The sequence below is a fragment of the Kogia breviceps genome, chromosome 5 (assembly GCF_026419965.1).
Source record: "Kogia breviceps isolate mKogBre1 chromosome 5, mKogBre1 haplotype 1, whole genome shotgun sequence".
In the NCBI taxonomy this organism is placed as follows: Eukaryota; Metazoa; Chordata; class Mammalia; order Artiodactyla; family Physeteridae; genus Kogia; species Kogia breviceps.
This window is the reverse complement of record NC_081314.1, coordinates 27,803,939-27,818,860: the sequence shown is the minus strand read 5'-3', so window position 1 is coordinate 27,818,860 and position 14,922 is coordinate 27,803,939. Positions and strand designations below refer to the sequence as shown.

The 14,922-nt window shown below is 39.7% G+C and overlaps 1 protein-coding gene across 4 annotated transcripts in view; it reads right to left on the bottom strand.

Annotated features, from left to right (window-relative positions):
- CPNE4 (copine 4) overlaps positions 1–14,922 on the bottom strand; it is a 625,415-nt gene that overhangs the window by 146,769 nt on the left and 463,724 nt on the right. For all 4 annotated transcript variants that reach the window (XM_067033790.1, XM_067033792.1, XM_059064294.2 and 1 more), the window contains one exon: positions 8,328–8,402. In XM_067033790.1, the coding sequence (XP_066889891.1) occupies positions 8,328–8,402 (75 nt within the window). The remainder of the gene's footprint in view (positions 1–8,327; positions 8,403–14,922) is intronic.

Genomic DNA, 14,922 nt, shown 5'->3' with positions numbered 1-14,922 from the left:
TTCCCTCCCCAGGCATTTAAAAAATGCTTTGCCGAGGGAATTCCCTGATGGTGCAGTGGTTAGGGTTCTGAACTTTCACTGCCTTTCACTGGAGAGGGTGCAGGTTCAATCCCTGGTCAGGGAACTAAGATCCTGAAAGCCAAGTGGTGTGGCCAAAAAAAAAAGCTTTGCTGAATTTTAGAGCATAAGCCACCCATCTCTTTGCATGACACTGCGATAAATCTTTCTCTGCTCCAAACTCTGATGTTTCAATTTGTTTGGCCTCACTGTGCATCACGCACACATACTAGCACTAACATACGTATCTGCTCAAGACATTTGCCCCTCGAACTTATTTCTGTTTCAACACTCATGTTAGAGAACCAGAGCCTCCCTCCCCAATTCCTAGTGTAGGCACTTTAGCTTGTTTTGCATGCCCTTGGGGCCCTTCTCCAGGATCCACAGGCTTTGACCCCTGAGATAGATTGTTGGTCCCTCAGGGAATGTATATGTCAATTGTACTTAAGAATTTCTCAACACACTGGAGGAACGCTATCAGTTATCTTTCTTTTTCCTTTTATTGATAATTTTAAATGTTTGCTATTGTTTTTTCAAAAAATAGCCCATAATCCCACTCATAATACCACAACTATCAGTAACATTTTGATAATTTTTTTTCTAGAATCTAGACATAATTTTCTTTCTTTTAAAAAATATTTGTAATCGTACACTATATACACTTTGGTACCCTATTTTTTTCTCTTGGAAGTATATTGCAATGTTTTTTTTGCTTTATTTCACATGCTTTTAAGATACTATTTAGGATTGGCATGGAGTTGTTGTCAGGAGGATGTACTGTAACAGGGAAGAGCAAAATCTGACTCCATGTTGGGTCTGTTTCTTTGACTTTAACCTTTGATTTTCATTGCTTTTGTTACTATAATCATACATAATGGTCTGCCTCAGGGAATCCTGCCCCTGTGCCTGAATGTTAAACTAAAGGGCCTTTGTTCAGCTCACAGGGAGACAATCTGACCCTGCCTACCTATGAATGGCTGTAGAAAGGAAGAAATTCTCACATATCCTCCCCAATGCTGGCCAAGCCAGGGAAAACTAAGGCCTTTTTACTTTACTTCCTCACCTCCTCCCCCTCTCTGTTCTATAAAATAAACTGGCATCCAGACCCTGGTAAGATGGTTTTGGGGACACTAGTCTGCCATCTTCTCGGTCTTCCAGCTTTCCAAATAAAGTCACTATTCCTTGCCTCAACATCTCATCTCCCAATTTATTGGTCTTTTGTGTGGCGGCGAGCAGAGTGAGTTTGGACTTGGTAACAGTACTATAAATCAGGAAAAGGAAGATCAGGATATAATCTTCATCTTCAAGTAAATAAAAAATCTAACATGTAGCACACTGGCTTTCAAATCCTGATTCCACCATATACAGTCTGGGTGATCTGGGACAGGATATTTAATTTTTCCACGTCTCAGTTTCTTTATCCATAAATGCAGAGGGTATTACCTTTTCTTCATAGCAATGCAGAAGGATTATAGTTGCTGATGCACCTAAGTGTTGAGTCCAGTGCCTGGCACATGGTCAGCACTCAGAAAGCACTACTGTTATTAATTATTATCAATAAAAGAGAGAATGCTTGAGGACACTTAGTAAAGCACTATACAAATATCAGGGATGATTACTTTTTGTTTTTTGAGGTACGTGGGCCTCTCACTGTTGTGGCCTCTCTTGTTGTGGAGTGCAGGCTCTGGACGCATAGGCCCAGTGGCCATGGCTCACGGGCCCAGCCACTTCGTGGCATGTGGGATCCTCCCGGACTAGGGCATGAACCCGTGTCCCCTGCATCGGCAGGCAGACTCTCAATCACTGCACCACCAGGGAAGCCCCTATTTTTTTTAATGTTGGGAAGAGCTCTTTTTAAAAAGTATTTATTTATTTATTTATTTATTTATTTTTCACTGTATTGGGTCTTCATTGCTGCGCATGGACTTTCTCTGGTTGCAGCAAGCAGGGGCTACTCTTCGTTGTGGTTCACAGGCTTCTCATTGCGGTGTCTTCTCTTGTTGTGGAGCACAGGCTCTAGGCACGTGGGTTTCAGTAGTTGTGGCATGTGGGCTCAGTAGTTGTGGCTTGTGGGCTCTAGAGCACAGACTCAGGAGTTGTGGTGCATGGGCTTATTTGGTCCACGGCATGTGAGATCCTCTTGGACCAGGGCTTGAACCTGTGTCTCCTGCATTGACAAGTGGATTCTTAACCACTGTGCCACTAGGGAAGCCCCAGGCACGATTAATATTAAGAAGGTATCTAATTTCTGAAAATAAAACAACTCATAAGCAGCTCAAATGCATCTAAGATGTACACTCAGAGATTCATAGTTAAAAACAACAAATCTGTGTGTAATTGTATGGTTACTTGACCACAATCTGGAATTTTCAGCTTCCTTTGCTTTTCCATCAGCATTAAGATGGCCCTTGGGACAGTTCAGTACAATAAAAATTAATAATAAAATTAATTTTATTCAGTACAATAAAAATTAAAATAAAAGGCATTTTACTGAAGTTTTGCTATCGTAAAATGTTTTAATAACTTGGAGGCTATGTCCCTGCTCTTTTAGTCCAATATAAAAGAAATTTAGTCAAGTGAGTGGTCAGTAAGCAATCAGCTGAGGTTTGAAAGAGAAAAGGAAGCAGTGCATAGCCATGACAGTGATCATGAAAACAGAATATTGGAACTAGAAAAGATTGTTTGAATGATATGGGGTCATATCCAGACTCTATAGCTTCCTCGCCTTGTGACTTTGGGCAAATTCTTTGACCTCACTATGCCTCATCTGTAGACTGGAAATAATAAGACCCATTTTTAAGAATATGGTGAGTTTTGGGGGTAATGTAGTTAGACACCTGACACCTGGTACATTGTAGATGCTCATGAATGATAATTTGCTTTCATTAATGCAGGCTGGATTAGTTTTCAGGCAGGCATACTTGAACATAGTAAAATCACAGCACAGCATGAGAGAGTTAATGTTGCTATAGAACAGGGTCAGCAAAGTAGGGTAGGTGGCCCAAATTCAGCCCACTGCCTGTTCATTTGGTGTTTTTTAAGTTTTTTTTTCTTTTTTAAAAATTTATTTATTTACTTTTTGGCTGTGTTGGGTCTTTTTTGCTGCATGTGGGCTTTCTCTAATTGCAGGGAGTGGGGGTTACTCTTCATTGTGGTGCATGGGCTTCTAATTGTGGTGGCTTCTCTTGTTGCAAAGCATGGACACTAGAGCATACAGAGATCAGTAGTTGCAGTGTGTGGGCTCAGTAGTTGTGGCTTGCAGAGTCTAGAGCACAGGCTCGGTAGTTGTAGTGCACAGGCTTAGTTGCTCTGTGGCATGTGGGATCTTCCTGGACCAGGGCTTGAACCCGTGTCCCCTGCATTAGCAGGCAGATTCTTAACCCCTGCACCAGCAGGGAAGTCCCCCACTGCCTGTTTTTGTGAATAAAGTTTTATTGGAACATTGCCATGCTCATTCATTTACGTATTGTCTATGGCTGTTTCCATGCTGCAAAGGCAAAGATGCACTGTTGGGACAGAGACCATACAACCTGCAAGTCTAAACTATTCACCATCTGACCTTTGTAGGAAATGTTTGCCAACCTCTCCTTCGGAGACAGATTCAACTGCTTATACAGCACCCCTTCGAACTAGCATCATGGCAATATTAAAAAATACAGCTTAGGGCTTCCCTGGTGGCATAGTGGTTGAGAATCTGCCTGCTAATTCAGGGGACACGGGTTCGAGCCCTGGTCTGGGAGGATCCCACATGCCGTGGAGCAGCTAGGCCCTTGAGCCACAACTACTGAGCCTGCGTGTCTGGAGCCTGTGCTCCGCAACAAGAGATAGTGAGAGGCCTGCGCACCGCTGAAGAGTGGCCCCCGCGTTCCAAACTAGAGGAAGCCCTCACACAGAAACGAAGACCCAACACAGCCAAAAATAAATAAATAAACAAATGTGGGGTTTAAAAAAAATACAGCTTATAATGATCATGATTACATATATGAAGAGCATCAGTGTGAGAATCAGGTCCAACACACCGTTGTGAATACTTTCTCAGGAAAGGGAGGACAAAGAACACTTTGTCAGCTAGAATGTTCCAAAGGGATTACATTCATATCTCTACTTGTTAGATTAATCACCAACTAGCTGCTAATGTAATAAATGTGATTTAGGAGTTAAAAAGCCTATCTCTCCACAAAGTGAATTGCATTAACAGTAGACAAATAAGTTATTTCTTGCAAGCCTCATCTATTTTATATGCGGCTCTCATGAAGCCTACTTCTCAGATTTCAAGGACTCTGGATTTCCGTCCTGAATAAATAGCTGCTGGTTTCCTGGACAGCATTGGAAAGGGGAGTTTAAAATGACAGAAAATGACAAAAAAGGGACATTATCTGTCATTGTGGTTTGCAAAAGTACTATTATACTCCACAATAGCAGTTCTCAAACTTTTTGGTCTCAGGACACTTTCACACTCTTAAAAATTATTGAGGACACCAAGGGCCTTTTGTTTATGTGGATTATATCTGTCAATATTTTACCATATAATAAATTAAAACTGAGAAATTTAAAAAATATTCATTTGCTATATCATTTTAAAAGTAATAAAGATAAACCTATGACATCATAATAAAAATAACATTTTAATGGAAAATAATTATATTTTCCAAATGTGTAAAGTTGTCAGGAGAATGATATTGTTTTACATCTTTGTAAATCAATTTAATGACTGAATCAATAGAAAGCAGCCGGATTCTCATATCTGCTGTTGCATTCAATCTGTTGTGATACTAGGCATCATGTAGCTTCTGGAAAACCACTGTACACATGTGACAGAATGAGAGTGAAGAAAGAAAATAATGTCCTAGTATTGCTATGAAAATGGTTTCGACCTCATGCATTCTTCTGAAAGGGTCTTGGGACCTGGGAGCACACCTTGAGGACTGCTGCCTTGTAGCATACATACACTCATCTTTCTCTTCTCTGGCTCCCCACTTCCCTAAAATACATGGGAACATAACCAAGTTCTCCACAGCCCAAGATCAATCCAACTTGAATTCATTAACCCTCTGCCCTGAAGAAGATTTAGATTGTAGTTAGGCAACCTGATTGAGTCCCTCTCTGTTACTGATTATCCGTGAGTGTGTGTGTGTGTGTGTGTGTGTGTGTGTGTGTGTGTGTGTGTGTATGTGTGGCCTATGGTAAGTCATTTCACATCTCTGAACCTCGATGTTCTCATACGTAAAAGAGGGCAATTGTATTAGGCAGAGCTTTCTACCATACTGCAATTTTTCAAATGTATATAGAAATTAGTTGCTCTCATGATACTAATTGGCAAAATGTTTTAAATTAAGAGATTTGTTTATTTCAGTGGCTTTTAGTCATGGTCTATTTTCTCAATTAATATAAGATTAACTGTTAACATGCAGGTAGCTACACCCTCATTTAGTGCTAAAGGTTAGAAGGAGGTCCTCCTTGAGAACTTCTGGGAACACTTTACCAGCTGTGACATGAAATAATTGTCCTCTATTATTCTGATTCTATCACAAAAATACTGTGGCAGGTTGATTTTCCACTACAATGTCCACTGTCCACACTCATTTCTACATTATGATTCCCCCATCAAGGCATGGAGTCGCTAAGACCACCATGAAGGCAGTCTAGCTGACCAAGCTGGTGGAGCCCAGCCTTCCAGTCATCCCATGTGCCAGGCATGTGAGTAAAGCTTCTCCATCAGCTGAGTATAACTGAAGAATTGCTCAGTTGAAACCTGCCTGAATTTCTAACCTAAAAGTTATGACATATAATAAAGTAGTTGTTAGTATAAGTTGCTCGGTTTTGAGGTGGTTTGTGATGCAGCAATAGATAACCAGGCAGCAGTGTCTTTGTGTAAGTCATCCGGCATTGCTGAGACTCTGTTTCCTGAAGAGGTTGTGTGAGATGATCTTCATGGTACCATCTTGCTCCTCAACTCTATAATTTTGCCCTCTCTCCACTTGAGACTATTCACCCCCTAGTCCACTGGAGCAATGGCCTCTGCTTTGGCCTGAACAGGACCCACTCTCCTCTGGGTGACTGAGTCTGGGAAAGATACCACAATATTATGGAGGACCTGGGGTCTCCAGCTCCATGGTATTGGGGTCTCAGCAACGAGCAATTGAGGGCCCTGGGCAATCAGCACAGCCGAGAGTGGGAACGGCCATCGAGAACCACGGTAAGTGCTGCATGGGGCCCTTTCAGTTCTGTGAGCAAGGAAGCACTCATTTGAATGAATGGAAACTGCTCAAACACCTTAGAGCCAATGGACCCACTAACAAACCCCCATGGGTCCTTGCATTATAACATAAGTCAGCTAGAGGACATGACTAAGTAGAAAGAAGCCATTATAAGGCATTAAGTGAGTAGCTTAAAACTGCAACACACTGACCCAATGGCTTATAATTGTCACCAGGAAAGATGTTACAAAGCAGTCTGATGAGTTATTCTGAAACTTGAAGATGACGGGAGAGAAAGAGCACGATGATCACAGGAAGTGAGGGATAAGAGCTTACACCCCACAGACATCAATGCACTCTACAGTTCCCAGCACCTTGCTCACTTAATGTCAAAAGGTAGCAGTTTGTGAAAGTGTCACACAATCCCCTCAGGACAAAAACATCCAAATATAATTCTTTCTTAAGAACAAAGTCTTTCCTAATGTCCCCAGGCAGAATGGATTTCCTTTTTCAGGATTCTCTGTTTGTGTATCATCCTCTTATGGCTCTAGTATCATTATATCACTTGTTGTTTAAATTGATGTGTCACTTAGATGGTGAATTCAAGGTTGTGGGTATAAGAGTAGTTCAAAGTGTGCCCTTTTTCTGCCAACTGATGCATAACAAGCATACAACAAAGGTTTGGTAAATGAATGATGAACGAGTGGATAAATGAACAAATAAGAGAGTGAATTAATGAACTATGCCAGGATATAAACTGCTGCTTAAGGCTATGGGGAATTGCTTGAGTGCTTTACCTTTTTCAGCCTAATGCCTGTAAGCAATTGTTTGAAAAAGCAGTCCCACATCCCCGTATCGCCTCTTCTTTAGTTGTATGCTTAGAAAATGGAGTCCTTTGTGAATACATTTATGGATATGATGTGCTTTTTGACTCAAGGATATGGTTGGAGGGAAATGATAAATATATGGTGAGGATGGAGAGGAAACTTTTTTTAAGGGGTGGAGACTGTAGAACTTTTTCTGTATATACAAGACTAATACGGCCTGTGATAGGGTGGAAGTCGTGAGATACAACAGAAAGAGTACAGATGGGAGTCAGACTACATGGGGCTGAGTCCTCAGTTTTACCACCAACTAGCAGGGTATGGTGGCCATGAGCATGTGCTTTGCAGACCTCCCACTCCAGGGAGTGTAACCCACCATGGACTCCAGCTGCTGTGCTCCGAAATCAAGCCCTGCCCTCACTCCGAGGCCAGGCTGCCTGTGGGCTGCTCCCAGCCAGTGCTGTGTGTGTAGGGGATATAAAGGCACTCATGGGAGACACAGGACTCTCTTGCTGGCTAATTTTTGCTCTAGGACTAGTTGATGGCCTTGTGGAACCTTCCTTAGACTACATGGCATTGCAGGAGCTGCCACTTCTCTCCTGCTCTCCTTTACTTATATTCAGACTTACATTGTGGTCTGTCAGCTCTCCCAGATTTCCTCTAAATATTCCCCACACAAGCATTTCTTCTAATAAAATCCTTGCATTGTTAACCCTGTCTTGTTGTCTCTTTCTTGGATTATCTGGATAACACATGGAATGACCTTAGATAATTACTTCATCTTTGAATCTGTTTCTTCACCAAGGTCTAAACAGGGTTAATAATACCTGTTACATGGGTGCTATAAGAATGACTAACTGTGATCATACTTAAAAGGCTCTTAACCAGGCAAATATAGATGCTTAATAAATGTCACTTTTCTTCCCTTTCACATCTCCTCTTTTCCTTTGAAAGGTTCCTAGCACTGGGGTTAAATTGCATTTACTTATGCACATATGACCTGTGGCATTTGGGAAGAAATGAAGTCTTAGTGTAATAAAGTGGTCTTGTTTTAATTATAGTCCCTCCCACTTCTCATTAACTGCTTCTCAATTTGGGAGAAGGCTAACTTTGAAGACCTCTCTGAAATCTTTGATGTGTTTAATAATGTGAGTTGAAAGGGAAAAAATAGCTGTGAGGGAGAATCTTATTAAGCTTTGTGTGCTAGCTTTATTACTACCTTCAATAAAGCTGATGCCAAACACTTTACCTTGTCATCCAGTTTCCGTGCATTGAAGGCAAGTTCAACGTAGTCATCATTGCCAGATAATTCCTCAGCAATCACCTAAAGGAAAAAGGACACATCAGGTGCAGTGGCAGTTGGACAACTAAGCCCAGGAATTCATGAACAATTTAGCTCATGTTTGATCCAAAAATCAACAAAGACTGACATTTGGCATGGAGTTTCCCACAACCCAGTGAAGATGGCACAGCATCTCCAGGTGCACAGGGAACTCCCTAGAACAGACCACAGAAGATAACTGGATCTCATCTGTGTTGAGCATGAGAACATGAGATATGGGGTGTAAGCTAAGGGAAGAGGTTTTGGAGGAGCAATTAGGAAGAGCTTCTTCCTTCAAAGGTCACACAGCACTGAATGGCACGTCCATATAATTATATACATTTTCTTCTTTGGGAAGTGACATAAAAGGAGGAGCAGGGAGCAATATTTCTTCACAGTTTTGAATCACACAAACAAGCATTGGGGAATAAACTGGTCTCTACATCCCTTCCAGACCAATGAATATAAGGTCATCAAAGAAATGTTCTAATTCCATTGTTTAAAAAAAGACTGTCCCTGGGCTTTGAGAGAGAGAGAGACAGAGAGAATAAGGAACTAAACCCTTAACTCTCAAGAACAGAGAATTCCTGACAAAGACTTTGACATAAGTGAAGAGATAATAACCTAACAACAGTTTTCATAAAAGATCACTTCCCAATATTGAATAGTGACTCTCAAAAGCCTGGAACAGAAACTGGTGGAAAAAGAAGTGAGGAGACCAGCCTGAGGAGTAGGGGCGGGAGCTTCGAGACTAAGGAAATATGAAAGCCATGTGGAGGACAGGCTCTTGGTGCTCCAGTCAGGTGTCAGGACTGTGCCACTGAGGTGGAAGAGCCAAGTTCAGGACACTGGTACACAAGAGACCTCCCAGCTTCGCATAATATCAAATGGCAAAAATCTCCCAGAGATCTCCATCTGAACGCCAAGACACAGCTCCACTCAACGTTCAGCAATCTACAGTGAAGGACACCCTATGCCAAAAAACTAGCAAGACAGGAACACAACCCCATCCATTAGCACAGAGGCTGCCTAAAATCATAATAATGCCACAGACACCCCCAACACACATGACCAAATGTGGACCTGTACACCAGAAAGACAAGATCCAGTCTCATCCACCAGAACACGGAGACTAGTCCCCTCAACCAGGAAGCCTACACAACCCACTGAACCAACCTTAGCCACTGGGGACAGACACCAAAAACAATGGAAACTATGAACCTGCAACCTGTGAAAAGGAGATCCAAAAAACAGTAAGTTAAGCAAAATGAGAAGACAGAGAAACAAAGAGCAGATGAAGGAACAAGGCAAAAACCCACCAGACCTAACAAATGAAGAGGAAATAGGCAGTCTATCATAATGAACTCAGAATAATGATAGCAAAGATGATCCAAAATATTGGAAATAGAATAGAGAACATACAAGAAACCTTTAACAAGGACCTAAAGAGCAAACAGTGATGAACAACACAATAAATGAAATTTTAAAATTCTCAAGAAGGGATCAATAGCAGAATAAATGAGGCAGAAGAATGAAAACGTGACCTGGAAGATAGAATAGTGGAAATAACTACTGCAGAACAGAATAAAGAAAAAAGAATGAAAAGAATTGAGGACAGTCTCAGAGACCTCTGGGACAACATTAAATACACCACCATTCGAATTATAGGGGTCCCAGAAGAAGAAGAGAAAAAGAAAGGGACTGAGAAAGTATTTGAAGAGATTATAGTTGAAAACTTCCCTAATATGGGAAAGGAAATAGTCAGTCAAGTCCAGGAAGCACAAAGAGTTCCATACAGGATAAATCCAAGGAGAAACACATTAAGACACATATTAATCAAACTATCAAAAATTAAACACAAAAAACAAATATTAAATGCAACAAAGGAAAAACAACAAGTAACACATAAGGGAATCCCCATAAGGTTAACAGCTGATCTTTCAGCAGAAACTCTGCAAGCCAGAAGGGAGCGGCAGGACATATTTAAAGTGATGAAGGAGAAAGACCTACAACCAAGATTACTCTATCCAGAAAGGATCTCATTCAGATTTGATGGAGAAATTGAAAGCTTTACAGACAAGCAAAAGTAAGAGAATTCAGCACCACCAAACCAGCTTTCCAACAAATTCTAAAGGAACTTCTCTAGGCAGGAAACACAAAAGAAGGTAAAGACCTACAATAATAAACCAAAAAAATTAGGAAAATGGTAATAGGAACATACATATCGATAATTACCATAAATGTAAATGGAGTAAATGCTCCAACCAAAAGACACAGACTGGCTGAATGGATACAAAAACAAAACCCGTATATATGCTGTATACAAGAGACCCACATCAGACCAAGGGACACATACAGACTGAAAGTGAGGGGATGGAAAAAGATATTCCATGCAAATGGAAATCAAAAGAAAGCTGGAGTAGCAATTCTCGTATCACATAAAATAGACTTTAAAACAAAGACTAGTATAAGAAACAAAGAAGGACACAACATAATGATCAAGGGATCAATCCAAGAGGAAGATATAACAATTGTAAATAGTTATGCACCCAACATACAAGCACCTCAATACATAAGGCAAATACTAACAGCCATAAAAGGGGAAATCGACAGTAACACAATCATTGTAGGAGACATTAACACCCCACTTTCACCAATGGACAGATCATCCAAAATGAAAATAAATAAGGAAACACAAGCTTTAAATGATACATTAAACAAGATGGACTTAATTGATATTTATAGGACATTGATCCAAAAACAACAGAATACACATTCTCCTCATGTGCCCATGGAATATTCTCCAGGATAGATCATATCTTGGTTCACAAATGAAGCCTTGGTAAATTTAAGAAAATTGAAATCGTATCAAGTATCTTTTCTGACCAAAAGGCGATGAGACTAGATAGCAATTACAGGAAGAAATCTGTAAAAGATAGAAAAACATGTAGGCTAAACAATATGCTTAAATAACCAACAGACGACTGAAGAAATCAAAGAGCAAATAAAAAAATACCTAGAAACAACTGTCAATGAAAACACAATTACCCAAAACCTATGGGATGCAGCAAAAGCAGTTCTAAGAGGGAAGTTTACAGCAATACAATCCTACCTTAAGAAACAAGAAACAACTCCAATAAAGAATCTAACTTTACACCTAAAGCCATTAGAGAAAGAAGAAAAATAAACCCCAAAGTTAGCAAAAGGAAAGAAATCATAAAGATCAGATCAGAAATAAATGAAAAAGAAATGAAGGAAATGATAGCAAAGATCAATAAAACGAAAAGCTCGTTCTTTGAGAAGATAAACAAAATTGATAAACCATTAGACAGACTTATAAAGAAAAAAGGGGAGAAGACTCAAATCAATAGAATTAAAAATGAAAAAGGAGAAGTAACAACTGACACTGCAGAAATACAAAGGATCATGAGAGATTACTACAAGAAACTCTATGCTAATAAAATGGACAACCAGGAAGAAATGGACAAATTCTTAGAAATGCACAAGCTTCCAAGACTGAACGAGGGAGAAATAGAAAATATAAACAGACCAATCACAAGCACTGAAATTGAAACTGTGATTAAAAATCTTCCAACAAACAAAAGCTCAGGACCAGATGGCTTCACAGGTGAATTCTATCAAACATTTAGAGAAGAGCTAACACCTATCTTTCTCAAACTCTTCCAAAATATAGTAGAGGGAGGAACACTCCCAAACTCATTCTACGAGGCCACCATCACCCTGATACCAAAACCAGACAAAGACGTCACAAAGAAAGAAAACTACAGGCCTATATCACTGATGAACATAGATGCATAAATCCTCAAAAAAAAAAATAGTAGCAAACAGAATCCAACAGCACATTAAAAGGACTATACACTATGGTGAATTGGGGTTTATCCCAGGAATGCAAGGATTCTTCAGCAAATGCAAATCAATCAACGTGATACCCCCTATTAACAAATTGAAGGAGAAAAACCATATGATCATCTCAGTAGATGCAGATAAAGCTTTCAACAAAATTCAACACCCACTTATGATAAAAATCCTGAAGAAAGTAGGCATAGAAGGAACTTTCCTCAACATAATAAAGGCCATATATGACAAACCCATAGCCAACATTGTCCTCAGTGGTGAAAAACCGAAACCATTTCCACTAAGATCAGGAACAAGATAAGGTTGCCCACTCTCACCACTATTATTCAACATTGTTTTGTAAGTTTTAGCCATAGCAATCAGAAGAAAAAGAAAGAAAAGAAATCCAAATTGGTAAAGAAGTAAAGTGGTCACTGTTGGCAGATGACATGATGGTATACATAAAGAATCCTGAAGATGCTACCAGAAAACCACTAGAGGTAATCAGTGAATTTGGTAAAGTAGCAGGACACAAAATTAATGCACAGAAATCTGTTGCATTCATATACACTAACGATGAAAATCTGAAAATGAAATTAGGGAAACACTCCCATTTACCATTGTATCAAAAAGAATAAAATATCTAGGTATAAACCTATCTAAGAAGACAAAAGACCTGTATGCAGAAAATTATAAGATACTGATGAAAGAAATTAAAGATGACACAAATAGATGGAGAGATATACCATGTTCTTGGATTGGAAGAATCAACAATGTGAAATGACTCTATTATCCAAAGCAATTTACAGATTCATTGCAATCCCTATCAAACTACCACTGGCATTTTTCACAGAACTAGAGCAAAGAAATTCACAATTTGTATGGAAACCCAAAAGACCCCAAATAGCCAAAGCAATACTGAAAAAGAAAAACAGGGCTGGAGAAATCAGGCTCCCTGACTTCAGACTATACTACAAAGCTTCTGTAATCAAGACAGTATGGTACTGGCAGAAAAACAGAAATATATATCAATGGAACAGGATAGAAAGCCCAGAGATAAACCTATGCACATATGGTCACCTTATCTTTGATAAAGGAGGCAAGAATATACAGTGGAGAAAAGACAGTCTCTTCAATAAGTGTTGCTGGGAAAACTGGACAGCTACATGAAAAAGAATGAAATTTGAACACTCCCTAACACCATACACAAAAATAAACTCAAAATGGATTAAAGACTAAATGTAAGGCCAGACACTATCAACTCATAGAGGAAACGATAGGCAGAACACTCTATGACATAAATCAAAGCAAGATCCTTTTTGACCCACCTCCTAGAGAAATGGAAATTAAAACAAAAATAAACAAATGGGACCTAATGAAACTTCAAAGCTTTTGCGCAGCAAAGGAAACCATAAACACGACGAAAAGACAACCCTCAGAATGGGAGAAAATATTTGCAAATGAAGCAACTGACAAAGGATTAATTTCCAAAACATACAAACAACCCATGCAGCTCAATATCAAGAAAACAAACAACCCAATCCAAAAATGGCAGAAGACCTAAATAGACATTTCTCCAAAGAAGATATACAGATTGCCAAAAAACACATGAAAGAGTGCTCAACATCATTAATCATTAGAGAAATGCAAATCAAAACTACAATGAGATATCATCTCACACCAGTCAGAATGGCCATCATCAAAAAATCTAGAAATAATAAATGCTGGAGAGGGTGTGGAGAAAAGGCAACCCTCTTGCACTGTTGGTGGGAAAGTAAATTGATACAGCCACTATGGAGAATAGTATGGAGGTTCCTTTAAAAACTACAAATAGAACTACCATACGACCCAGCAATCCCACTACTGGGCATATATCCTGAGAAAACCATAATTTGAAAAGAGTCATGTACCAAAATGTTCACTGCAGCTCTATTTACAATAGCCAGGACATGGAAGCAACATAAGTGTCCATCCACAGATGAATGGATAAAGAAGATGTGGCTCATATATACAATGGAATATTACTCAGCCATAAAAGGAACAAAACTGAGTTATTTGTAGTGAGATGTGTGGATGTAGAGACTGTCATACAGAGTGAAGTAAGTCAGAAGGAGAAAAACAAATACCGTATGCTAACACATATATATGGAATCTAAAAAAAATAAAGAAAATAAATGGTCTGAAGAACTTAGGGGCCAGACGGGAATAAAGATGCAGACCTACTAGAGGATGGACTTGAGGATACGGGAAGGGGGATTGGTAAGCTGGGAAGGAGTGGGAGAGTGGCATGGACATATGTGCACTACCAAGCGTAAGATGGATGGCTGGTGGGAGGCAGTCGCATAGCACAGGGAGATCAGCTCAGTGCTTTGTGACCACCTAGAGGGGTGGGATAGGGAGCGTGGGAGGGACAGATATGCAAGAGCGAGTAGATATGGGGATGTATGTGTATGTATAGCTGATTCACTTGGTTATAGAGCAGAAACCAGCACACCATTGTAAAACAGTTATACTCCAATAAAGATGTTTAAAAAAAAGAAGTCAATAGAAAAACAACAATAACAACAACAAAAATATAGAGACCAATGTAGCTGCATATAGGTTAAACCACTTCTAAATCATGTTAGGACTTCACCATGCGCTTGGAGACCATAACATGTGGACACCC